This window comes from Podarcis filfolensis (assembly GCF_964270895.1).
Source record: "Podarcis filfolensis genome assembly, chromosome: 3".
NCBI classification, from domain to species: Eukaryota; Metazoa; Chordata; class Lepidosauria; order Squamata; family Lacertidae; genus Podarcis; species Podarcis filfolensis.
The window spans coordinates 117,475,772-117,502,982 of NC_139606.1; the positions used below are offsets into that span (position 1 = coordinate 117,475,772).

Sequence of the window (27,211 nt, forward strand, 5' to 3'; positions counted from 1 at the left end):
AGCAGGAAGACTACTCTTCGCACAGAGATGGAAACAACAGGATATTCCAGCAATTGAAGAACGGCAACAGAAAGTATTGGAGTATGCGGAAATAGCAATGCTAACTGGAAGAATCCGATAGCAGGACGATGAGAAATTCCAAAAAGAATGGTCCAAATTTATGGTATACTTAGAGAAAACTGTACGTAAATAAAGACACTCACAGGAGTGAAATAAAACTCGTAACGTTTCTTGTTAATTCGGATAAGATATAGATTTAAAGGAGAATAATATTGTTAAGCTGTCTTGTGTTTAAGATATTTGGAAAAAAAATATATTTTTTTTTTTTTGGAAAAACAAAAACAAAGAGCTCCCTCGATCTGCCAGTGTTGGATGTGATTCTTCTCTTTCCATTGCCGAGAATGTGGTTGGTCCTTGCAGCTCTGGGATTCCTTGAGCAACAAGGCCACGTCAGTAATAAGCAGAGAGCCTGTGGTTCGCGTTACACTTGCACGTTGCAAATGAGAAGTTTCACGAGAGGTTAAGGCACCTCTCGAGGCAGGCATTCGTGGGCACCCTGCTCATGTCAACCGCCTTCCCGTCATTCCATGGGGGGCAGCTAGCTACCAAATGCATCATCCGATTTGCCAGCACAAATTGCGCCAAAAACACTCTCCCCTGACATTGTGTGGTGGCATTCAGAAAGGTTAGTTCTGCTCCTGGCAAGCAGGCGAGATGCCCCCATTTAACCAACAGCTGGAAGAAGCCATGAGCTTTTGGCGGGGAGGGGAGAAGCAGGTTTTGTTCAGTCATTTAGTCGTGTCTGACTCTTCATGACTCCATGGACCAGAGCACACCAGGCACTCCTGTCTTCCACTGCCTCCCGCAGTTTGGTCAAACTCATGCTGGTAGCTTCGAGAACACTGTCCAACCATCTCGTCCTCTGCTGTCCCCTTCTCCTTGTGCCCTCCATCTTTCCCAACATCAGGGTCTTTTCCAGGGAGTCTTCTCTTCTCATGAGGTGGCCAAAGTATTGGAGCCTCAGCTTCAGGATCTGTCCTTCCAGTGAGCACTCAGGGCTGATTTCCTTCAGAATGGATAGGTTTCATCTTCTTGCAGTCCATGGGACTCTCAAGAGTCTCCTCCAGCACCATAATTCAAAAGCATCAATTCTTCGGCGATCAGCCTTCTTTATGGTCCAGCTCTCGCTTCCATACATCAGAGAAGCAGGTACCGTGATCATAAAGCAAAGTAGGCCCCGTCCATGTACAGAGGTCCTCTAAGGTAATTATGCTACAACTGGGGCTCCATTTCCCTGGTGCACCTAGTCTGCAGCATACTTAGACTAATGCTTAATGCAGCTCTTATCATTTGTTGTGTGCTCAAGGGAAATGGGAGCTGAACTCCCAATCATTCATCATTCTAGAGAGTGCCTCATTAAACTAAACAATCCAATAAAAAACAAAGTCAGATAAGATACAGCTGAAGTTCTTCAGAATCAGTTTATCTCTTAGTAGATTTTATTGTGGAGAGGAGGATTGAGGATGGATTTGCTCGTCTCCCGGGGCCTGAATTTGGAAGGTGAGGAAAAATACACTGCAGAGAGAATCAAATGTATTATTTCAAGCTAGAAAAGCTGGATTCTTCGAGGGCTGTTTAAGATTGGCCTGGGTATCATGGACCCAGGATTCTTCCAACTGACTTGATCAGAAGTAACTATGCGCATCTGTAGTGACAGGGAAGGGGTGCAGAATCTGACCCCTGAGCAAGGCACGCCGGTGACTAAAATGGCAAAGGTCTGATGCTTGCAAAAATGGCCTTTCCCCAGAAATTTTGGAAATACTTAACCAATTTAAAATGGCATTGACTTCTGATAAAGAAAGGGTTTCTGTTTGAGAGTGATCCCTGCTTGCACTCTCAGAAGAGGCCTTTAAAAAAAAAATCCATCTAGAGATTTGATATGGGGAGAGGTGGGGATGAACACATAGATGGGACAATGGTTCGGAAAGGAAGGAAGGAAGGAAGGAAGGAAGGAAGGAAGGAAGGAAGGAAGGAAGGAATCTTTGTAATGAGGTAATGTTTTTCAAAATTACGGGATATTTGTTTTCCTGGGGTCCTTGGTATGGAAAGATCTGTACATGAAAAATTACCCACACAAAAACCTAAACCATTAGGCGTGTGATAATGTTCCTACTGCAGCAAAGCTCTCTGCAATGCTTCAAATTAGAATCATAAGAAGAGCCCTGCTGGATCAGAATAAAAGGGCCAAACAGATCCCTATATTCAGATGTGCGTCTGCTCACAACTGCAGCAATTGGTGTTGTGGTCGTGGGACCAGGGGCTGAGCTGGAGAGAAACAAGCCTCAGGTTTTCATAAAGCTATTGCAAACATTAGCGTCATCACGGGCATACGCACTGTGGCTCAACCAGAGCAGTTCCAAACTCACAGGCTGAAGAAGTTGACTGTCCTGAAACAAACCATCTTATTTTTTTTAAAAAGTCACATTAGCTAGGTGTTGTATTTCTTGGCACTGCTAATACAGCTATGAATTGATAACGTGACTCTGGGCATGTACAAAGTGCTTTCCTCTCTCTGCTTAGCAGAGCTGGAAAAAGCTGGAGCAGTTGCGCGCCTGCATGCTGGAAAACTAAGGCTGGTGTTTAGGAGTCTGAAACATTTATTTTTAAACAGAATGTGTGAGAGACGGAGGGAGGCAGAGAGAGAGAGAGAGAGGGCACAGATCAAAGGAGAACCGAGTTTAAAATTAAATCTGGTCCAGGTGCAGAATGGCCCTCTCGGTCCCTCAATTGTCATAGCAATTCTGATGACAGCTGTGCTGTAAATGGAAGTTAATTATAATATCTGAGGCCTGTCATCTGCATTTCCGCCGTTTGAACTGGCAGGAGGAAAGGCCCCCACGTGCAACTGCATCTGAATCCCAAGCAGTTCAAAAGGAAACGCAGCGAGATGTTAAACAAAAGGAGCCCAGCGCTCTCGCACTTCCCAGCTTGACGACTGTCCTTTGGCGACACCCGCACTCGAGGGTCAAGATAATGGCCTTGACCGGCAGGGGACCAGGGCGGGTGGGGAGGGGAGGGGGCTCTCGACAGCACGAGCCGGGCAGGGTACGCAGCTGGCCGTTCAAGTGACCTCTTGGGTGATGCCCTTCTTTGACATTGCCTGTTAATGCGTCCCGGGCGAAGGGTTGATGGGAAACAATGGCAGGCAGGCACCCTGCGCAGGCAACCCTTGACACGGTGGGCCTTTTCTTCCTCCTTTTGAGGATGCAGCCAATGGGCACGTTCCCCAGGCTGGCTGCTATGGCAACCACACTGCAGCTCAGTAGCACATTCGAGGCGTCACGTGAAAGAAGATGAATGTGCTGCACGGAAAGGGGGGGCAGCAAGGAGGCGAGGAAGGAGGCCGAGAGGCAGGTGATCGCGCTCAGAATTATACATTCCCACCAGGGGGAGCGAGTCCTTTTTAAAGTGCAACGCTGGGCCATTTCCATTTTTTAAAGGGTCCCAGGCCATCACCACTGTACACAAACACACCACATATATAACACACCATATATATATATATATATATATATTATATATATATACACACACACACACACACACACACACACACATATAACATATATACAGTGGTACCTCGGGTTACAGACGCTTCAGGCTACAGACTCCACTAACCCAGAAATATTACCTCGGGTTAAGAACTTTGCTTCAGGATGAGAACAGAAATTGTGCAGCGGTAGCAGGAGGCCCCATTAGCTAAAGTGGTGCTTCAGGTTAAGAACGGTTTCAGGTTAAGAATGGACCTCCAGAACAAATTAAGTACGTAACCAGAGGTACCACTGTAACACACTCTATCTATCTATCTATCTATCTATCTATCTATCTATCTATATTGCATGTTATATTTTATACATATGTTAGGGTTGCCATATTTCAAAAAGGGGAAATTGGGACAAAAAAGTTTAGGTTTTGGCCAAGTTTTTGTGGCCAAAGTTGTTGATCCCAGACGCTGTATATGCGTGTACACATGTACACACACACACACACACACACACACACACACACACACTGCATTCTTCTCCATTACAGACTTGAAGCAATGATTGTTGTTTTAAAACCAAATGCAACTCTGACCCAATGTTTTGGGAAGATGGGGAAGAATGCCCTCCTGCACAGAGAATCTCTTTTCTCTCTCTAGCGATTTGCACAGGAAATTAATGATACAGGAACCCCAAATTCATTGCACTGGAATCCCAAAGAAAAGACCCCCTGAAATGCCGGTACAATTGAACAAATCTACATTTAACTATCCATCCTACAAAGTTATCACTCAGACTTTTATCATTTATGTAAGTGGTGATACTGGAGTTGCACCAGTCGTTGCTGCTCAAATAAGAACAGCTGCTATCTGAACACAGCAAATGGTAATCACACCTCAGGCACAGCGTCTATGAAGTTTCATTTGCACCAGGTCTGACCAGTGCTTAGTTCCTATACCTGCAGCCTAGACAGGGCTCACACCTGGAACATGTAATATACTAATGAAGAAACAGGTCCCTTGACCATGTGTGTAGTCAGCCCAGTGGGCAAGGAGATGGGCCTTTCAGGATGGAGTGTGTGGGTTTCAGGTAAGCTTCCATACTTTATACTTGTAAATAAGGTGCTGTCTGAAAGTAACAGCAGCAGCAACAGGGATATACTTATATTCCATTCTTCAACTAAACCTATCTAGAGAAATGAGTAATCAGCTCATCACAGTTAAAACACTCTACCTGTCTTGAACAAACCAATAAATTGAAACTAAGAAACAAACCTATATTTGCAAACCAGGTGTTAAGATCCCACTAACACCGCAGAACACATTCCACATTTTTATACGCAGTACCATGAACATTTATATTCCGCTTTCCCCTCTACACTACAAGCTTAGTATAATGCCAGTAATCCTTTCAACCCTGTAAGGGAAGTCAGTATTATTGTGTCAGAACTCGGGTGGATAAAGGCTGAGGGTGAGCATTAACAGCTGGGTTCCAGCTGCCCAGGTGAGCTATGCTATCTGACATCTTTAGCTGTATCCTTAGCTGCAGGCCCAACAATCTCCATTCAAGAAAGTTTGGTTAATTTGAGTTTCAAGGGAAATTCCTGAAGCTGAAGATCTGAGAGATTTTTGAAATGCCTGTATTTTCCCAGGAGCCGTCTACAGAATATACTTATTTTTCACTACCAATCAATCCCCGAGGTTTTAGTCAACCAACTCAGTGGTCCCCAATCAGGGGTCCATGAAATGCACCTAGAGGGTCCACGGCCCCTTCCCTTGACTCCCATGCAACTATATTTTTGTCATTTTCACATTGCAATATCACAAATGTTATGGTCTGTTTTAGCGCTGTGCAATTTTTCAATATACAGCCATGCCTTGGTTCTCAAATGGAATCTGTTCCGGAAGTCCATTCGACTTCCGAAAACGTTCGAAAACCAAGGCATGGCTTCCGATTGGCTGCAGGAGCTTCCTGCAAATTGGAAGCTGCAGAAGCCATGTCGGACGTTCGGCTTCTAAAAAAAACTTCGCAAACCAGAAAACTTACTTCCAGGTTTGCGGCGTTCGGGAGCCAAAACGTTCACGTCGTAAGGCGTTTGAGAACCAAGGTACGGCTGTAGTGGTGATAACACTGCAAGAACTGTTTGCAGTTACATATGCAGCAATGTATCGCTCCCCACGCGAGGAAAAACAGGGCAGTCGATTTCCAGGCACTGCCGATATTGCACAATGATCTCGGCCGATAACGCTGCTCATCTGAGACCAGGGCAGCTGATCGCTCTGACTTCAAGGCATCGTGGCACTACTCTCCCCTGGCACCGAGGCAGAGCAGGAAAGAAGAAGCCACAGTGGACATGCATTTTCGCGGGCTGCCACCGCTGGCTGTCCAGCTGACAGCAGCTGATGCGTCCCCCCCATCCCCTCCCACTCAAGCCATGCGGTGGAGGTGACTCCACTTCCTCTCCTCCCACCCATCCAATCTCTGTGACTGCTCCTTCCCTCACCCCCACGCCTGATCTCCAATTTCAGACATTGTGATATATCAGAATATTGTGGTGTTTAGCTGCTGATATATCACGATGTTGAAAACCAGACTATCACTCGCTCCTAGTCTGTTTTTTTTAGTATACCTAAAATCCTTTGCTTATTAGGGGCTACACCACATTTTGTTCAAGAATTTGCTTTGCAGAGATAACTACCATAGAGTTATCAAAATTTTCAGAAGACAAAAAACTAACTCCGTATGCGACAACGGTGGCCAGAGTTTTGATAGCTCAAGGATGGAAACATCAAGATCTGCCGACTATTGAGGAATGGCAGACAAAGACGGTAGAGTACGCAGAATTAGCCAGGCTGACGGGACAAAATCGTGAGCAGGACGACCAGACATTCCAAAAAGACTGGAAGAAATTTATAACTTACCTTGAGAAACACTGTTTACGTATAAGAACACCGGCAGGTCTAAGATAAACCTTACAATGTATAATTGATGGAGCATTCTATATGAGATTATAGAAAGAACCATGTATAGATATGAACAGTATGCTGATATAAATCAATGTGTACATATTTTAGTGTGGAAACAAGAAAACCAGAAGAGGGGTAGAGGGAAGTGGTAATCCTGAGAGTTTTAGGTTACTACTATTGTAAGAATGTATAAATATATAATATGAAAATCAATAAAAACAGTTGCAAAAAAATTCACAAGTAAAGGGGTCCATGGCTTGGCTATTGATAAGTACGGGGTCCTGGGTAATTAGCTAATTGGGAACCACTGAACTAACTGATTGATGGAAATAAATTCACAAAAACCTCCAGGCAACTGCTTTCTCCCCTTGAAAACAGAGAAGGAAGAGTGACTTTAACTCAATAGCCAAATAAACATCACTACACACTGTTCAATTTATGCTTCTGCATTATAGTTAATACACCATGGCCAAAATGTTTTCAAACATTTATAGATATGCCCTTCAGTCTCAGCCACTATTAATGTGACAAACATAGTGTACAGGCCTTATCACCAACCCCTCTACAAGTTTAGTTCCCTGTGCTGGATTTGTGAGTAAAACTAATAAGCAGCTGAGCTTTTATAAAAGGCATACAGGTGTTTTCTCCTTGGTTCCTGCTTTCCAATAGACAACAAATGCGGATACATTATGGGCCGTAAAATGGAAGCTAAGAGCATCAGACATGTGCATCAGATGGCAGGAGGGGTATGTGCTAGCCTGCAAAAATTGTGATAAAAGGGTTGGGAGAAGGCGTTGAAACGTATTAAAGATTCCCACAGAAGCTCAGGTACAGTAGTGGATCCATTTGGGCAACAGACAGAAACTCAGCATCCAAGACCCAAGCACACATCCAGTTTTTAATTAGGCTCCGTTTGGGGTAATTCCCAGTGCTGAGCTGCTTTTTGCAGAGCAAGGTTTAAAAAGCAATTTGTTGTTTTCGGCTGGGAAAGGCCCTTGAAAAAGGATGGCGTGCCTGTGCTCTTCCTCTGCTGGTTCCTGTGGATCAAGTAATATTGTCAGGATACATTCTTGATCTTGCTTGAGTGTGCCAGTTTCGGTAGTGTTTGACTTTCGTACTCAGAACCAGCCCTACTGTACAGGACTCACAACTTTCCAGCTGCCCTACATTTTTAAAGCACATCTGCTGGCAAGCTGATCTCCAGCTGTAATAAGGAAATCTGTGTTCCTGCCTTCTCTTGCTCTGGAATGTTTCCCTGGATTTGAGACCTACCGGGACTTTGGATTTCTACTGGGACCCACTGGCCTGCCACTCTGAACTGACTTCCTTTCTCAATTTTTGCTGCTTTGACTAAGTTCTGCACTCTGTGGGGCCTTGATCCTGTAAGGAGGATTGGCTCTCACAAATACACAATAGTATGGATGTATGGAAGTGATAGCTGGACCATAAAGAAGGCTGATCGCTGAAGAATTGATGCTTTTGAATTATGGTGCTGGAGGAAACTCTTGAGAGTCCCATGGACTGCAAGAAGAACAAACTTCTCCATTCTGAAGGAAATCAGCCCTGAGTGCTCACTGGAAGGACAGATCCTGAAGCTGAGGCTCCAATACTTTGGTCATCTCATGAGAAGAGAAGACTCCCTGGAAAAGACCCTGATGTTGGAAAGATGGAGAGCACAAGGAGAAGGGGACGACAGAGGACGAGATGGTGGGACAGTGTTCTCGAAGCTACCAGCATGAGTCTGACCAAACTGCGGGAGGCAGTGGAATACAGGAGTGCCTGGCGTGCTCGGGTCCAGGGGGTCACGAAGAGTCGGACATGACTAAATGACTAAACAACAACAACAATACACAATAGCCTATGTAGGGGAAGGGGTTACTGATGTGGCTACTGAGAACAAGGCAACTTCAGCCAATATAGGAAGGCGCAAATGTGAGCTGCTTCCTTTGACTGCGCTGCAGTCATGTCTCAAGGCCACCAGAGGGCAATGAAATAAACCAGGTTCTCCTGTGGTCATAATTCTGAATTTCAACATCTTACAGCAGGCAAGTCAATTACAGCAGCTTTCCCCTTTGCTGCAATAAAATGCCATTGAATAATGTGGATGTTTATTTGCTGTGGCAGTTGATACTTAACACCAATTTGCACATTTGGAAGAGATAATGACAAGTTTGGAGGGGCGCGGGAGGGGGGAGGGGGGAGAGATGATCACACAAGATATAATTAAACAATTGCAATAGTAAGAAATGATTACACCAACACAGAAGCAGGGCAGGTGAAGCCCGACAGTTGCACAGAGAGATAAATGGGCTATTTAGCTTGAGCAACAACTGCAGAGTCAAATATATTAATGCCATTAATGCAGATTCGAGGCAAATATGTTTTGGAGCACACCGCGCAAGTGTCCAGGGCCATGAAGTGCAACCCACAGATATTCCTGGCACACTACCACACATGCCAGAACCAGACCTAGCCTATCCAAGGCATCCCTTGGGCTAAGAGACCGTAGGGCTCTGCACCCAATTGACATGTGCCTTCTGTGACTGGTCAGAGTAGAGGCAAAAGAGCCTTGCTGAGAAACAGGTGACCCTGGATGGGGTCTGCTGCAATGGATCTTACAATTCCATTGGTGGATGGAGCAGATCAGAAGGCTTTCTAGGGGTCAGAGATTACTTGAACTTCCCTGGCCTACCATAGGGATGGAGGGGAATTTTGTTTGATCTGCATGTTCAAGCAAACTAACCTAATTCACACCTTCCAGACTAACACACAGACTGGAATACAATTGTCTTTGGATTTTGCTCTTCTCCAAATGTTATGATACAGATTTCAGCTCTAAAATGTACCCAAATGCATTAAAAGAAATATGCGCTTTATGATAAACTATGTTTAGAAATGAATGCACTGAACTAAAATAGTCCTTAATCAAAATGTTGTGATAACATATATATTCAAGTAACGTCTAAATACAAACTTGCATACTTTAAAAGAAAAGAAAAGAAAAAAGCAGAATAAAAAACCTTTCTCCCTCCTCTATGTGACATCCTTTTATATATTTGAACATGGCTATCATATCACCCCTTAACCTCCTCTTCTCTAGGCTAAACATGCCCAGCTCCCTTAGCCGTTCCTCATAAGGCATCGTTTCCAGGCCTTTGACCATTTTGGTTGCCCTCCTCTGGACACGTTCCAGTTTGTCAGTGTCCTTCTTGAACTGTGGTGCCCAGAACTGGACACAGTACTCCAGGTGAGGTCTGACCAGAGCAGAAAATTGACCAGAGAATTGCTGCCTGACACCCTTTGTGTCCCATGTTCAGAACCAACTGCGGGCTTGAGTCCAGGCAATGACCTCTGCAGGAATATTTACAAGCTCCTCTAGCCCACCTTCCCAGCCAAAAACATCTAATACTGAGAAAAGCAGGTATAACATGCTGATTGGCAATTCACTTATCCCCACTGACTCAGTCCACAAGTCAGATAAGGAACACACAAAAGCAACTGCCCCAGATTTTCCAGGGCGCGCTTGTTGCACCACAGAAGGACAGTGAGAGAAATCCCCACCCCAGCACTCCTTATGACTTAAGCCCTAAGCAGAGGCTTAACACCCACATCTGCTAAAGCGGTCTCTAGTTCACAAAATCTTATGCTATAATAATACTGGTTATCCTTTAATGTGCCACAAGCCTCTTGGTTCTTTTTCTGCTGCAACTGACTCTCTTTGCCTGGAAGTTGCTCGCTGAAAATTACAGCTAAACGACACTAAATTGCACCCTTCATTCACTGAGATTGCAGAAAGATTATTTAACATACTGTATATTAAATATCTAAGGCTGCAATTCCATATGTACTGAAGCCCTGATAGGCCTCATTTTTTCCAGAAGACACTGCACATTACCTAAATTAAGGACAATATTGTCCCAAGAACAGATAAACATGTTTCATTTAAACTTCCTGTGAATAATTCCACTGACTTGATCTTTCAAGAAACATCTGTGCTGATAAGCAGGAAGAATGGTAAAGAAAGGGGAACCGCTGGATTAAAATGCAAGAATATTAGCATGGGAGGAAGCAAGGGAACAGCCTGGAGTAAGGCGAAAAAGAGAACAACGAGGTATACATGGAATAAGTAGTAAAATGAACCACTCCAGAGATAAAGAGACACTGAGAAAGAGTCTGGTGAGTATGTTTGGAACAGCATCACCTCTTTCAATTCATCGAAAGACTCTTCAGTCTCCTCCTTTAAGGAAGTCAAATATGCATGGGGTACAGTCTTTCTTGAGACTGTATCATCTTGGGCTGCAAGTAGGGAGCGACTGTGTTGAATGTACCCGTATGCGCAACCCCCACCCCACCCAAAACCTTTGCCTGTGGAAAGGTATCCTATCAGTAAGGAGGAAAGGGAAGCAAAGGACTGGCTAGAGGCATAGAGACCCTCACAAATCAGGCTGCCATCCCTGATTAGAGGGCCAACGCTTGCGTGGTCGCACGGTCACGTCCGACCTCCTATCAGTCAGACACAGGCCAGTACTTATCCATCCAAGTTGGCAGCCCAAAACAGACAGACAATGACAGGACTGCCAGCTCCAGGCTGAGCACACCAGGAGGGGAGCTGCGGACACTGAACCTCAGCTTGTGGGAGCAATGAAGGGAGTCAAACCTGCCAGCTTAAAATCTGCTTAACCCTTCACAGGACACAGCTGACAATCTGTGCCAAGCAATCCTAAATATATAGGTCTGGTACTGCACTGTCCTGTCCCCCTCGACCCATCCTCACCCTCTCCTTTTGGCATTCACCATGGCAAATTTCTGGAGGTGAGGAAGAGTTTTTCTTTCAACTTTCAGGATTGAAATCAAATAACAGCACTTAGAGCAAGAATGCCAGCAACATAACTAGAACTACCCACAGCCCTCTGGGGAGGAAAGCTGCACTGTAAACCCAAGTTTCAAAGGCTACCAGCTGACAAAGAGAGCAAATCCAATATGTTTGGGGGTGAGAAGTCAGAGGCAGAGCATATGCTCTGCAGGAGAAGGTCTCAGGTGTGCAAGGACGATGCTATTGCGTGCTTAATATGTAAGGAAGTGGCCAACTTACCAATTGCCAGTCACTCTTCTGGGCTTTACACCTTAAGAAGAGCTTGCAGGATCAGGCCAATGGCCCATCTGGTTCAGCATCCTATTCTTGAAACAGCCAACCAGATGCCTATGGGACTTCCAAAAGGTGGATCTGAGCACAACAGCATAGAGTGACTCACCCATCTGTGACTCCCAGCAAGTGTGATTCCCAACAACCTTCCAAGATACCCCTAGACAAAAACTATGGAGACAACCTCCTTGATGTAAGCCCATGTCTGACTACAGAGCTGGGAACTGACATACTGTTGAAGGTGACCCGGAAACTACAACTAATCCAGAATGCGGCAGCCAGACTGGTGACTGGGAGCGGCCGCCAAGACCATATAACACCGGTCTTGAAAGACCTACATTGGCTCCCAGTACGTTTCCGAGCACAATTCAAAGTGTTGGTGCTGACCTTTAAAGCCCTAAATGGCCTCGGTCCAGTATATCTGAAGGAGCGTCTCCACCCCCATTGTTCTACCTGGACACTGAGATCCGGGTCCAAGGGCCTTCTGGCGGTTCCCTTACTGCGAGAAGCCAAGTTACAGGGAACCAGGCAGAGGGCCTTCTCGGTAGTGGCGCCCTCCCTGTGGAACGCCCTCCCACCAGATGTCAAAGAGAACAACAACTACCAGACGTTTAGAAGACATCTGAAGGCAGCCCTGTTTAGGGAAGCTTTTAATGTTTAATAGGTTATTATATTTTAGTGTTTTGTTATTATATTATTATTATTATTATTATTATTATTATTATTATTATTATTATTTTATTATTAAGTATCTCTCTCTAGTGCATTGTTCAAACTGTTTCTAGGCTTCCTTAGAAGCTTATCAGGGGTTCCTCCGGGAAAAGATCATTAATGAAGGTTTGGGTTGACATGGACCAATGGTAAAGCCCAAGAGGTTTGGCCAGTGCCCTGTGCAAACAGCAAGGGCACTGCTGAATGGGACTCTGAATCTGACATAGGTTCCTTGAGAAATGCATAGACTCAGTGGCAAGCAAACAGATAAGAAAAGGGGGAGGAATATGAAAAGCATTGCTTGGTGCTGAGTTATTTTTGACTATGACTGCCAAAAGTGTTAAGAAAAAAAGGATAATGCCGGCAGATTTAAATGCAGAAGAAGAAGAAGCTGCAACGGTATAAACCAATGTCATGCAAACCCCAGATGTTCCAACAGGGAGAGATGGCAACATCAGCATGGAGTTCACGGTTCAGAGTGATGAATTCTCTCTTCTGCTAGGTGCGACACCATGAAACAAGTATAGCGAGGCCAAAATGATCTCTCATGTGAGTGCACTAATAGCCAGGTAGGAAACCCAACAGGGAGCTAGTCTCCAGGAAGGCTGGAAAACTCACGCTGGTACTTAGAACTCTGCGAAACTTTGCAGCAAAGCACAGCCTGATGGCTAAAAAGTTGATGATGGATTTTTTTCCCCAAAGGCCGGGTGCTTGTGGGGGACCTGAAAGTCCCCCTCACTGTTAAGTTCTACTCAGCCTTACCTTTTGGTACTCTTCTTTGGATCTCAAAGCAGCCTCCATCTGTTCTGGGGAAAACGTGTAGATGGCAGACCGATACTGTGTGCCGAAATCATTCCCCTGCCTCATCCCTAAGATTAAAGAAGAAAAAGAAGACGAAGGTGTGGGTGGCTCAGTTCTACATCCCAGAGGGTGAAAATATAACCAATCAATCTAATGTTAATGTTGTCCTGCCATAGGTTTAGAAAAACAAGCCCTTCGCGTGTTGTACGCCCACAGTTGACATTTTTATCAAGTATTTCCCTCTTGCTTAACCAGAAGTGAATGCATATTATGGCTTGGTGACATCACTGGCAGCCAAGTACAGCTGTAAGGCATTAAGAGAAATCAAGAGAGTGATTGCAATATGTGCTGTCATTTAATTCACTGAAATCAAGAGGCTGCTTTTAAAAAAAAACCGAGAAGGGGGTATCATAAAATCACTCAAAGAATCCAACTGTAAAGAGGCCTTTAGAAACTCTCTAATGAGTGGGGAGTGCTTATCGGAGGAGGCGGTTCTGCACCCTTACAGGAGCTGGAAAGTTTCCCCTATAATCCTGCTCTGCTTTAAATAGAAGGAGGTCCCTGTGCTGGCTCCACGGCAATAGAAGCCTAAGGCTCATTTGTCACTGGAGGGAAATGGGCTGAAGATTAAGAGAGGGCTGCATGCCACTGTGAGAAGCTTGAGTGAAAGTATGGATGCACACACCAAATTGATGGCATTATGCGCACAGTCAGACAAGGTGGAGTGGCGACTGACAAAGGAAGTTTGGGGGTGGCAAGAGCCAAGCTGAAGTTGGCCCTGGCCAGGTCAACCGACGACAGCCTTTCTGGCACCTCTGAAGCAGCCAGGTAGAATGGCGGTTGGTGGAAACAGTTCAGGTAAGGGAGGAGCCAAATGGCAAGGGATAGTGGCAGAAGCAGTTAGCATGAGACCATGCCTTAAGGTGGCATAACAGGACAGACCTCTTTGCCTCTCGTACACAAGCCACCCCATGCGTGTTGCACCCATGGTTATCTAAAGGACTCTGGGACTGCGCCACTGTTGTGCTGCGTTGTCAAACAGTTTGGAATTGCTTGTGAAATGGAATAGTTTGCCTGCTGCACTGCAAAATAGGCAGGTCAGGGGAAGAGGGAGATTTTGCCACCCTGTGAGGTAATGCACGTTTCATATAAGTGCCCCATTTATTTTCAAGAGAACATAATAATAATAATAATAATAATAATAATAATAATAATAATAATACCTTTATTGTCATTGTACAACCTGTGTACAATGAAATTAAACGAGCCCCCTCCCTCCCAAACACTCAATCTCTTATCAAACAACACACCTCCTTGCAAGTCAATTTCACTATGTTATTTTTCATTCAACAGCCTAACAGCCCACGGATAGAAGCTATTTTTTAGCCTGTTGGTACGGCTGATTATGCTTCTATATCTCCTGCCCGAGGGTAGAAGATTAAAGAGGTGCTGGCCGGGGTGTGAGTCATCCCTGAGAATTTTTCTCGCTCTCCTAAGGAATCAATCCCTTGCGATGTCATCTAGCGGATTCAAGGGACAGCCCATGATATCATGTGCTGTATCCACCACCCTTCGTAGAGACTTTCTGTCCGTGGCTGTCAGGCTAGCATGCCACATTGTGGTATGAAAGGACACTTTCTATTGTGGACCAGTAAAAGGAGTTCATCAGTTGTTGTTTAACATTATTCTTTCGCAAAACCCTGAGGAAATGGAGTCTCTGTTGGGCCTTTCTGACCACCTGAGTTATGTTGATTTTCCAAGTGAGGTCTTCACTAAGGTAAACTCCCAGGAATTTAAAGGAGGAGACTCTCTCCACACAGCCCCCCGATATACAACAGGAAGGTTCCCCTCTCTTCCTCCGGAAGTCCAACACCATCTCCTTTGTCTTACTAATATTTAGGTGCAAGTTATTCTCTAACCACCATGTAGATACTTTTTGAACCTCCCCCCTATACGCTGTTTCATCTCCGCCTGCAATCAATGTGGCCTTTAAAAAAAACCTTTTCTACTTCTTCAAAGCAGCACTGCTTACTATCAACTTCCCCTGGCAACTATTGCTTGTGGAAATCTCAATAAGCAACAAATGAGGCAAGAAATTCAATTTAGGAAACAATAGTGTAGAATGACCGATCCTGATAATCCTTTCTTTGTCGAGAAGAAAGTCAACCCAGGCAAGCACTACGCTGCCTGTGTGAGATGTGTCACCTTAAAATTCCACCTGGAAGCCTTAACTCCCCCCAGTGATGCCTTAATCAGCAAATCCGGAGCAACCTTAGATTTGTATCACAGTCACCAAAATGGAAGGTCTATTTTCCATTTTTGGCCAGGCGGTTTGAAAGTCGCATTTTTCAATACAACTTTTGGGTTCCTGAAATTCGTTCCGATTGTGCAGATAAAATATCAGGGGTAGAATTCTGCAGGATGTGTTGCTGGTGTGTGAAAACAGTCCCGATCCAAGGATCCCCAGGCAGGCACCTCCAGGTGGTGGAGACTTCAGGCACTATCTTGGCGTCTGGGCATCTTCACTTGGTCACAAGTGACTGATAGCCTGTTGCAAAATCCACCAGGTGCATTTCAAACGCTGCATATCACTACTGAAACTTCAGAACCAAATCCTCACCTACATAGAAAAGTCATATCTGCTTCTAATATAAATCAAAACTCAGGTGTCACTTAACCATCCCCACATACCATATTTTTCGCTCCATAAGACGCACCTTTTTCTTCCTAAAAAGTAAGGGGAAATGTCTGCGCGCCTTATGGAGCGAATGCGTGGTCCCTGGAGCTGAATTGCCCAGGGGCGAAAAGCAGTTCATGCTCCTTTTTTTGAAAGAGGGAAGTGGGTGTAGAAACAAAGCCACTGATCAGCAAGCGATCGGGAGCAAGATAAGGGACGCTAGAGATAAAGGAGGCTGCCTGGGAGGGGGAAGTTAAAGAACAAACTTGCAAGGAAAGGAGAAAGGAAGCAATAAGGAGAGAAATTAGAAGAAAAGGAGGAGCAAAAAAACTGCTCCAGCTAAGGAAAAGACACTAATGCAAACGAGGGAAGGGAGTGTTGAAAGGAAGCAGCTGATCGGTAAGCAGTTGGGGAGGAAGATAAGGGACACTAGTGATAAAGGAGGCTGCCTGAGAATGGGGAGGTAAAAGCCCATGGATCCTCAGGATTTTTACATTGGGTCACCCCAAATTCACCATCAGATTACATAGCATGTCCATGGCTACAGCCTGCACCAAAAACACACACACATCCACTGTTGTGTGGGGCCACAATGACGCAAAAATGTGGTTAAAAAGCACGGATCCACATGGATTCTCAGGATTTTTGCATTGGGCTACCCCAAATTCACCGTCAAATCACATGTCTGTGGCCACAGCATGAACCACAAAAATCATACATACACTGTTTTGTTCAGAATATTTTTTCTCTTTTTTTCCTCCTCTAAAAACTAGATGCGTCTTATGGTCAGGTGCGTTTTATGGAGCGAAAAATACGGTATATCTGAGCCCGGAGGGGTGGTGCATCTGATGGAAAAGCCCTGCTCCACTTCCCCACTGACATTCCACATACGAAAGAAATCACAAGCTGGACCCACTCTGTTGATCTTCAGGGGTGGCTGGGTCTGTAAAGACTTGCTCCCGAAACTGTGTGCAGAAACCTGGCCTGGCCATTTAAAGCTTTTCTAGTAAGTACTAGCACAGGCATAGGCAAACTCGGGCCTTCAGATGTTTTGGGACTACAACTCCCATCACCCCTAGCTAACAGGACCACTGGTCAGGGATGGTGGGAGTTGTAGTCCCAAAACATCTGGAGGGCCAAGTTTGGCTATGCCTGTGCTAGCACTTTAGAGTTGCGGACAGTCTATGAGAAGCCCTACAATTGGCTGAATATGAATTAATGTATATATACTAATGGAGCCTGGTCTGCTATGGAAACTTGTTGCCATGCTGACCCTCAGGAACAAGAAATGCAAAATAGTTTGAACCGTGGGCATCTCTGAGACAAGGACCACCTCATCCAGCCAACACTAAGGATTTACTTGTTCTACTGCTTTTAAGCATGGGTTTAATTCTCTCACCAAACCAACAGAATTTAGAACTGATTGACTTAGACCCGGGTCATGCCAGTTACACAGAGAAAGGCCACTGCTCAGGGCTGGTGCATTTGCTTCACCTGCAGAATATCTCAGGTTCAGTCCTCATCATCTCCAGGTAGAACTAAGAAGGTCCCTTCTGAAACCTTAGAGAGCCACTGCCATCAATACTCCAGGCAAGACAAAGAGTTAGATGGATCAAATGGTCTGATTCAGTATGCTTCCTGTATTCCCGAGTTGCTGTGAGCTCTCCGTTAGGTAAGTTCTAAAGATTTTTTAAAAAGCAAACCATACCTTGAGCCAGAGGTAACAAGGGTCATGAGAAAAAGGGTTCAGTTACAGATAGGTAGCCGTGTTGGTCTGCCATAGTCAAAACAAAAAAAAAAAATAATTCTTTTTTTTCCCCTTCCAGTAGCACCTTAAAGACCAACTAAGTTAGTTCTTGGTATGAGCTTTCGTGTGCATGCACACTTCTTCAGATACACTGAAACAGAAGTTGCCAGATCCTTCTATATAGTGAGAAGGTGGGGAGGGGTATTACTCAGAAGGGTGATGGGAATGGGTGATTGGCAGATAGCTGTGATGAGCCTGTTGACGACTCTTAACGACTGCAATAGGTCTTACAGGAAAAAGCAAGGGGTGAGAAGGTGAAAAATGGCTTTGTCATGTATAATGAGATAAGAATCCAATGTCTTTGTTCAGCCCAGGTCTCTCCATGGTTTTAAGTTTGGTAATGAGTTGCAATTCAGCAGCTTCTCTATCCAGTCTATTTCTGAAATTCCTTTGTAGTAATACAGCTACTTTGAGATCTTGTATAGAATGTCCTGGGAGATTGAAGTGTTCTCCTACTGGTTTCTCTGTCTTGTGATTCTTGATGTCCGATTTATGTCCATTTATTCTTTGGCGTAAGGTTTGGCCTGCTTGTCCAATATAGAGAGCTGAGGGACACTGTTGGCATTTGATGGCATATACAATGTTAGACGATGAGCAATTAAATAGTCCCGAGATGGTATGTGTGATGTTGTTGGGGCCAGTAATGGTGTTGTCCGGGTGTATGTGGCAGCAAAGTTGGCATCTGGGTTTATTGCAGGCTCTGGTGCCAGTGTCCGTGTTACGTCTGGTTGTAGTATTATTGTGGGTTAGGAGTTGTTTAAGATTGGGTGGCTGTCTGTAGGCAATGAAAGGTCTTCCTCCCAGAGCTTGAGAAAGAGAACTGTCATTGTCCAGGAGAGGTTGTAGATCTCTGATGATGCGTTGTACTGTTTTAACTTGGGAGCTGTATGTGATGACTAGAGGTGTTCTGTTATTTTCTTTTTTGGGTCTGTCTTGCAGCAAGTTCTCTCTGGGTATCTGTCTGGCTCTGTTGATCTGTTGTCTAACTTCATCTGCTGGGTATTTTAGTTCTAAAAAGGTTTGCTGTAGATCTCTTAGGTGAGAGTCTCTGTCTGTAGAATTGGAACAGATACGGCTGTAACGTAGTGCCTGGCTATATACAATGGACTGTTTGGTATGTTTGGGATGGTAGCTAGAGGCATGTAGATATGTTTGTCGGTCAGTTGGTTTACGGTATAAGGTGGTGTCTAGGCGTCCATCCTGTATTTTTATAGTAGTGTCCAAAAAATGTATTTCTTGCATAGATTGATTCATTGTTAGGTTGATTGTGGGGTGAAAATCATTGAATTTCTGGTGGAAGGTGTCCAGGGTCTGTTGACCATGTGTCCAGATGATAAAAATATCGTCAATGTATTGCAGGTACAAGAGAGGTTTGAGTGGGTAGGAGTTTAGGAAACGTTCTAAATCTGCCATGAAGATGTTGGCATACTGTGGGGCCATGCAGGTGCCCATTGCTGTGCCGCTGATCTGAAGGAACAGGTCATCACCGAATTTGAAGTTGTTGTGGGTAAGGACAAATTGGCAGAGTTTGGTGGCAAAGTCCGCTGTGGTTTTATCTGAAATGGTGTTCCTTATAGCTTGTAAACCATCGTTGTGTGGGATGTTGGTATACAGAGATTCCACATCCATAGTAGCTAGTATAGTGTTGTTGGGAAGAAAAAGGGTGTCTGTCAGCTCTTCCACCAGAAGGCTGGGCAGGGTGGCAGGGAAAGGCACACACAGACACAACCACACTTGCCTCTGTGCAAGAGTTAGGATGGAAGAGCCACAGAGTAAAGCAAGGTTTTTGCTTACATGCGTTTTGCTCTGGTGAAGATTATAGTGGTCTTCAATGTGCATGTGCATGTTAGTTGCTAAACCTGATGCACTAATTCTCAGCTGTGCATCATGCAGGTGAAATTAACTGAAAGTGAAAGAAAAACTGTTCAGCTAAAACTGTCGGAAGTTGTGATTAGCTGAAAGAGAAGCTATGATGTGGAAAACAGGAAAGGTGAGCAGTATGTTATAGAAACGCTCCACAGTAGCTGAAATATGGCACAGGAATTGAGATTATGCCGTGCTTCAAACTGGATCAGGAGCACACCAGAACGCAGACCATAATATGTTGCACAGCTGCCTAAGCCTCCTCTTCCAATGTAATGCAACAGTGTCATTGGGCCAGGAAGCAAAGGCGGCCTTGAATGCATCCAACAATGCCTAAGAAGCATTTTGTAGCCACAAAAAACTCACCGGGTGTTGATAAACTACAAGCAGAAGCCAAAATTAATCCTTGCAGCGGGATTAGCAACTAGATGAATAATCCAGGCCTTTGACTATGCTACTTTGCAAAGTGGAATCACCAGGTTTAATTCAGTTCTAGTGTAAACTTGGATTGCAATGGCATTTTGAGAGTCACACACATGGCACTCCCAATCTCCCCCTCTCATGAAAGGCAAAAACCTAATGGAACCATTTTCCGTTCCCCTCCATTCTCAAAGGATCCAAGTGGTAATGGAGACAAATTGCTACGCTCTGAAACGCTCTCTGGCGTGGTGCAGTGAAACTGTAAAGGGCAGCTCATAGCTCTTATTTTGGTTGTAAAAATGTATCTTTGATTTACAGAGTTTTCTGCAGCTGTCACTTGTCTTCTGATATATCGATCCGCGATTTTCCTCCCCCCACGATCAATACCTGCTGAGTTAAGACTAATAAAACTCCCTTCCTGCAGCTCATCATATGATTATTTAGCAGAAGTCATTTGTACCGTGTCGCCCTGGCTTCATCTCATCACTCACTGTAACGATTCCTGCAAAAAGAGCTTGAGAGTCGCCAATGGGAAAGGGAAATTTTTGAAGAGAAGGTCACGGCATGTTAATGAGCTGGCACTGAGGCCGTCCCACTTGTTTGGCAAGGGGAGAAGCTCTACACCCAGAGGAGGAACTCAGCAGCTAAGTTCCCGGCTGCAACTGTCCTTGGTGAAGCTCTAGGCCACAAGGAAATCAGAGCCTCTGCTTTACCAAACTTAACTGCCCGTTTCAGGTTTCACAAAGGCATCAGCTAGAGGTGGAGCAGAGGTGAAGAGGCAATAACAGCCCCTTATGCTTTGTACCATGGGTAGGCAAACTACGGCCCAGGGGCCGGATCCGGCCCAATCGCCTTCTGAATCTGGCCCGCAGGTGGTCCAGGAATCAGTGTGTTTTTACATGAGTAGAATGTATCCTTTTATTTAAACTGCACCTCTGGGTTATTTGCTGGGCCTGCCTGGTGTTTTTACATGAGTGGAATGTGTGCTTTTATTTAAAATGAATCTCTGGGTTATTTGTGGGGCATAAGAATTCGTTCATGGGACGCGGGTGGCGCTGTGGGTTAAACCACAGTGCCTAGGACTTGCCGATCAGAAGGTTGGTGGTTCGAATCCCCGAGACGGGGTGAACTCCCATTGCTCGGTCCCTGGTCCTGCCAACCTAGCAGTTCAAAAACACAAAGTGCACGTAGATAAATAGGTACCGCTCTGGCGGGGAGGTAAACGGCGTTTCCATGTGCTGCTCTGGTTCGCCTGAAGCGGCTTAGTCCTGCTGGCCGCATGACCCGGAAGCTGTACGCCGCCTCCCTCGGCCAGTAAAGCGAGATGAGCGCCGCAACCCCAGAGTCGGCTACGGCTGGACCTAATGGTCAGGGGTCCCTTTACCTTTTAAGAATTTGTTCATTCCCCCCAAAAAAATATAGTCCGGCCCCCCACAAGGACTGAGGGACAGCGGACCGGCCCCCTACTGAAAAAAATTGCTGACCCCTGCTTGTACTATGGAGTCACTTGCCAGTTCAGGAGCCCAAAGGGTGGGATATTCAAAGGGCAGTCAAACCAATGATTCATTGTTTGCTAAGATAGGCTCATGATAGGAGTTGAGGCTCAAAGAGTTTTCCTGTAAGTTTGCTAGAGAGAACTCTGTGAGACACTCTCAATGTGCTCTGCCAGGGGTGCTGCTATATATAGTTTCACCTGCCTGGGCACACTCTACTTTGCCTCTCTTCATCTCATCACCAAACCAGAAATCTGAGGACAATGTGCATCTCTGCTCCATTGCTCAGACACCACCTTAAACTAGACTCAAGCATGTCTTTGTAACGGAATCACCATTTTAAGCCTGCCTGAACAAAGCTCCCATAATATTCTAGTGGGAGAAGCTGGTAAAATGTGGGTTATATGGTGTTTATGTGGATTTGTAGCTGGTTGACTCCCTCCTCATTTTTAACATGTCAAAATGAAATAGCAGGCTCATAGCAGAATGCATAATGGTGGCCTAGGCCTCCTTTCACATTCTGTATGGGTACAGCTGTTCTTCCACTCCTCTAAGAAGACACATCTGTTCATTAGAAAAAACAATGTAATTTCTAGTGACTAATTTTAATTATTTGCAGATGATAGATTCCTTGTGCATCTATAAAAGGCTCAGGCTTCCCCGCTCGGTGACAAACGAACAGGCCCTTTAGGCGAAATGGGATGCAGTAATGAAAATCTGATACAAACTGAGAGAATGGAGCAGGTTGGTCTCTTGAGAAAAAGAAAAGGGGATTCCCTGGGTCCTCCACCTCATCAGGTGACTCAGAGGTAGCAACCAGAGCAATAAACTGGTTTCACAAGCTTGGCTTGCTGTGCAGCATGGTTTAATATTCAGTAGCTGCTGAGGTCTGATTACAGGATTCATAAGGTCCTTTTGAAAGCTGTCAATGAGCTGTGAATCACATATTCCACCACTGCCTCTCCCACCCACACCACAACCATAGTGGAGGAGGACATGAAACCCCACGGAGACAGCATAGGTAACAGGAGTCTGAGTTGCATCCCTTGCTGGAAGAAAAATATGGTGGGAGGCTCACCAAATGGCATACAATGCCCAGCATGCTCATTGAAGCTGAGCTACTCCACTAGCCAACCAGAGGGAAGGGAACGGGCTGGGCAAGCTTGAAAAGTAGCAACAGACAGGGCAAACGGAGGAAAATGGGGAATCTTGGATCATCCTCCTGAAAAGACTCAACTGGGTCTTGCTGAAGGGAGGAGGCACCCTCTAACTTTCCCCCCAACCTGCTACCTTCCAAATGTTTTCGACTGCATCTTCCAACAGTCCCAGCCACCAAAGTGCTTCAGTCTTTAACATCAGCAGTAACATCTAGACCATGGGAGTGTTTCAGCCCTGTTATTGAGTTTGTTCAAAATCTAAAATAGCTTTAACTTGTATTCCTTCCTTTGAATTTGTGCCATTTAGGTTTTTAAACCTTTTTGCAAAAGCAGCACTAGAATTTTCACAGTTGAGTCTTCAACCCCTTATTACAGTGGTACCTCGCAAGACGAATGCCTCGTAAGACGAAAAACTCGCAAGATGAAAGAGTTTTTCGTTTTTTGAGTTGCTTCGCAAGACGAATTTCCCTATGGGCTTGCTTCGCAAGACGAAAACGTCTTGCAAGTTTGTTGAATGCATTGATTTTCAATGCATTCCTATGGGAATCCGTGCTTCGCAAGACGAAAAATTCACAAGACGAAAAAACCCACAGAACAAATTAATTTCATCTTGCGAGGTACCACTTTGCCTTCTTCAAGTTTGGCTTTGTTTAAAACTTGCTATTTAGGTTTTCAAACCTATTTTGTAAATTCAGTTTTAGAAACTGTACTTTTGAGTCTTCAATCCTATTACTGTGCTTTGCTTTACCTAGATCAAGCTAGGATTATAATACATCAGAATTTTTGGGGTTCTACCCTTGTTTGAATTTTGGTCATTTAAGTTTATGATTTTTCTATTTCCTTCTGAGGAAACTGAATAGTTCAGTGAAACGAGGTTTGTAGCCGGCATCCCGTTAAGGTTTCGTTTTATTTTAGGTTTTTATGAATTTTTTCCTTAAGCTTTTTGATTATTATTATTTAGTTGGTTTCCACAAGATAATATTTCTAGTCGACTACTTCTCGTTTCAGGGATTTTCACGGTATTTCATTGTTTTGAGCAAGGTGTAGAAGGCTGCTCCAACCCACCTATCACACCTTCCCTGCTGCTGGATTCTGAATGCTTTGGGGTGGGAAGAACGGCAAGAAAGAGCTGCTCTCAGCAGTGGTGGAGCGCACAGGCCGTGTCCCCGAGGGGGGTGGGGCATGGAAGGAGCCCTTCCATGCGCCACAGTTCAGAGTGGGAGAGGGGCGAGGAGGCTGCTGCCCACTCTTCTCCTGCTTTTCGCTGCCTAACCCGCCAGTGGAGGCGGGAGGAGTTGATGTGGCCTGGCACACCTTGCCGCGGCCAAGGAGGGCTGCCGGGTCGTAAGAGCTGCTGCCACCAGGTGCGAGGTGTACTACGGCCGAGGAGGGTGGGCGGCAGCGCTGCTGCCCACTTGTCTGCTCTCCTACCCCAGGTCATGCCTGACCTGGGGGCGAAGCTGCGCCAGGCACAAACGCCGCAGCCAAGGTGCAGCTCCTTCTGGCACAAAGCCAGTCTCCGATGAAGGAGCCTGCTGTGCTTGTGCCCCCTCTCAAGATTGCACTCAGGGCCATGGCATCCCCATGCTATGCCTCTGGCTCTCAGACCCCTCTGCTCTCAGCGAGGTGCAAACGGAAGGATAACATCTGCCTCCTCTGAATGCCAGAAACTGGTGAAGACAGTCGGAAACAGGACACCAGTCTAGGTGAAACTTTGCTCTAATCCGGCAACAGTCTGTATAAAAAGCGGGTGTCACAGAGCTCTTATGGGGGGGGTTGAATGGGGGGAAGACACCAAGGATCCACCCATCTCTCCTTTTGCTTTTGTGAGGTACAGTCACCTCCAAGGTCACAAATCTGGAATAGAGGGACTCATGTTGGGAGCGGCATTTTAGAGCAAGTTATCAGTCAGCAATCCCTAGGCCGAAACTGCCCGCTTTCCTTATTTCTCTTTCTCCAGGCATGTACAGTGGTACCTCTGGATGCGAACAGGATCTGTTCCGGAGCCCCGTTCGCATCCAGAAGCAAACGCAACCCGCGTCCATGCGTCTGCATGTGTCGTGATTCGCCGCTTCAACGCATGTGCGTGACATCATTATGACTGTCTGTGCGTGCGGCAAAACCCGGAAGTAACGCACTCCATTACTTCCGGGTCGCCGCAGCGTGCAACCCGAAAATACTTATCCCAAAGCTACTTCAACCCGAAGTATGACTGTACAGTCATACCTCATGTTACGTTTGCTTCAGGTTGCGCATTTTCAAGTTGCATCCTGCAGCGACCCGGAAATAACAGAACAGTAACGAGTTTCACCTCTGGAACAGATCCCGCTCACAACCAGAGGTACACTGTACTGCTTTCAGACTGCAAACACTTCCAGGGAGCAGCTATCAAACCAGAGTACCTGGCTAAGACAATTGTCTAACGCACTGGTGCTAATGGTCTCCGTTAAGCAAGCCCTGCAACCTCTCGCTCATTTTTCTCTAATCGTAAGAGATACCTGTAATTCTGGAAAGATGAAAAAAACCGCACCAAATTCACAGAGGATAAAGCTCTGTGCCTGAGTGAAATCATCAACTGCGAAGAGGCCTTTAATTTGAAAGACAAAAGATCGCATTAAGGAAGAAACTGTAATAATCAAAGGTGAAAGGAATGTCTATTGTCTTGTTCTCTGTTCTGTTCTCTCCTCTCTCTCTGTGGGAATTTTCACAGGCAGGCATCTGTGGGGGGGTTGGGGGGTGGAGGCTGCCTTGCGCGCTTCCTGCTCCTCATTCTTCCCCACCCCATCAATAAATGCCGGCAATCATACTCTCAAGCTGCGGTGTGATTTCAAGGTTCATCTCTTCCTAGCAGCTCGAACACTAATTATCCCAGCTGTAATTAGTAAGATAATTAAATACTGGCTCGCTCATCACTCTACCTTGTGTCGGGTCATGATTCTCCCAGAAGACCTTGAGCAGTTTCTCAAAGCTGATGGTTTCTGGCTGAAATACCACTCGCACAGCTTCGGTATGGCCAGTTCTCCCTTCAACGAAACGAAAAAGAAGAAGAAGAAGAAGCCAAAGTATTAATGACAAAAGGCCACCCCAAAAGAATGGGCATCTGCCTCGCCAATAAATTAAAACAGCAATATAAATATGGGGATAGGATAGGGGTTTCTAATTTGCTCGCAATTTTACCACATCACCTTTTCAGGTGGTTTGAGAGGAGCATTTGCAGTGCATTGCGATGGATTCCTCAAGCAGGGGCCTTGCAAGGCGATCCCAGAAAAGCCAGCTGGCGCACATTTCGCTGTAGCAGCCATGATGTTGGACCACAAAGAAAACTAAGCCAGAACCTCTGTTCTGCTCCACAGTTCATGGCGTGAGGAAGGCTGGGCTGAAGTAGTGAGGCGTTCTCAAAGTAAAGGAAGGATTGAACTCTGATTAATAAGAATACACACAGAGGCTTGAACCAGCAAGACTCTGGGAAGGGTGCGTATAATAATCTCTCTCTCCAGCCCCCGGCCCAGGTCGTTTTATTCACAAAAGAGCTTTTTACAAAGTGTTCGGAAGAAGGAATCAGATTTCTTCTGAGCATTTCAACAAACCCCACGTGGGGACAAAGTCAAACTACAAACACTAGTTAAACATGCATACTTTTGGGGTAAATGAATGAAAACTACAAAAGAGTGCATTCAAGAACCCCGGAGGTCATAAACAATCAATACACATGATAAGAAGGATGGCCAGGAGGACAGCGATCATGATCACCTTTATGTGAAACCTGTTTCCTGGCCCTAAGATTAACATATCAGAAAAGCTACAGCAAAGAAACTGCCCACTGTCTTTGATGACTCAGGACGCCTGCCTGTCTAAGTGGGTACGTGACTTGTGAAGAAAGAGAAATGGAACAGGGATGCAGAGGTGTGGATTGATCAGGAATCCTATCAAAATAGTTTAAACCCAGTCAATACAATGCTTTCATTGCTGACACAGATGGACTACTCTATATTTGTTATAATTCCTCATAGCAATCCCACCTGATCACTACAAGTAGCTTATCTAGTTTCATGCTCTCTTTCATTTGTGTGAAAAGTTACCTCCCATTTTCAGGAGGTGGGTTTGATATCCGTTGCAAACAAAAGTTGTGCTGCTTTGACACTATTCTTTCTCCATGGCTGTTGCCAACTTCCATTTTCTTACTTGCTCTCACTGTCCTCAAGTTCTTTGCTCTCACTGCTGTTAACCAGAAGTTGGCTCTGGCAACGCATGCAATTTCATTCATGACATTGCAATGCTCTGATGTAATGATACCCTACAGTGTGTGTCGTTAAATTATGGCACCAATGATGCCTGCAAACGAATTCACAGCCAGAGGGCAAATGAGGGCAAATGAGGGCAGCAACAGGCAAAGAAGTACTGAGAGGAAGCCACAGTCAGATAACCAAAGAGTACTGAATCAGCAGAAGGGCTTGGCAAGGTAAGTACCGTATTTTTCCGTCTATAAGACGCCCCCATGTATAAGACACCCCCTATTTTGGGGGACTCTGATTTAAGAAAATGGGGGGAAGATGTATCCGTGTATAAGACGCCCCTAAAATTTTGACATTATTTTTTAGGGAAAAAACCTAGTCTTATACACGGAAAAATAC

At 45.3% G+C, this 27,211-nt stretch overlaps 1 protein-coding gene across 4 annotated transcripts in view; it reads right to left on the minus strand.

Moving 5' to 3' along the window:
- Window positions 1–27,211, minus strand: part of MSRA (methionine sulfoxide reductase A) — a 197,869-nt gene that overhangs the window by 55,933 nt on the left and 114,725 nt on the right. For all 4 annotated transcript variants that reach the window (XM_083605576.1, XM_083605574.1, XM_083605575.1 and 1 more), the window contains 2 exons: window positions 25,499–25,603; window positions 13,125–13,231 (listed from right to left, as the gene is read on the minus strand). In XM_083605576.1, the coding sequence (XP_083461702.1) occupies window positions 13,125–13,231; window positions 25,499–25,603 (212 nt within the window). The remainder of the gene's footprint in view (window positions 1–13,124; window positions 13,232–25,498; window positions 25,604–27,211) is intronic.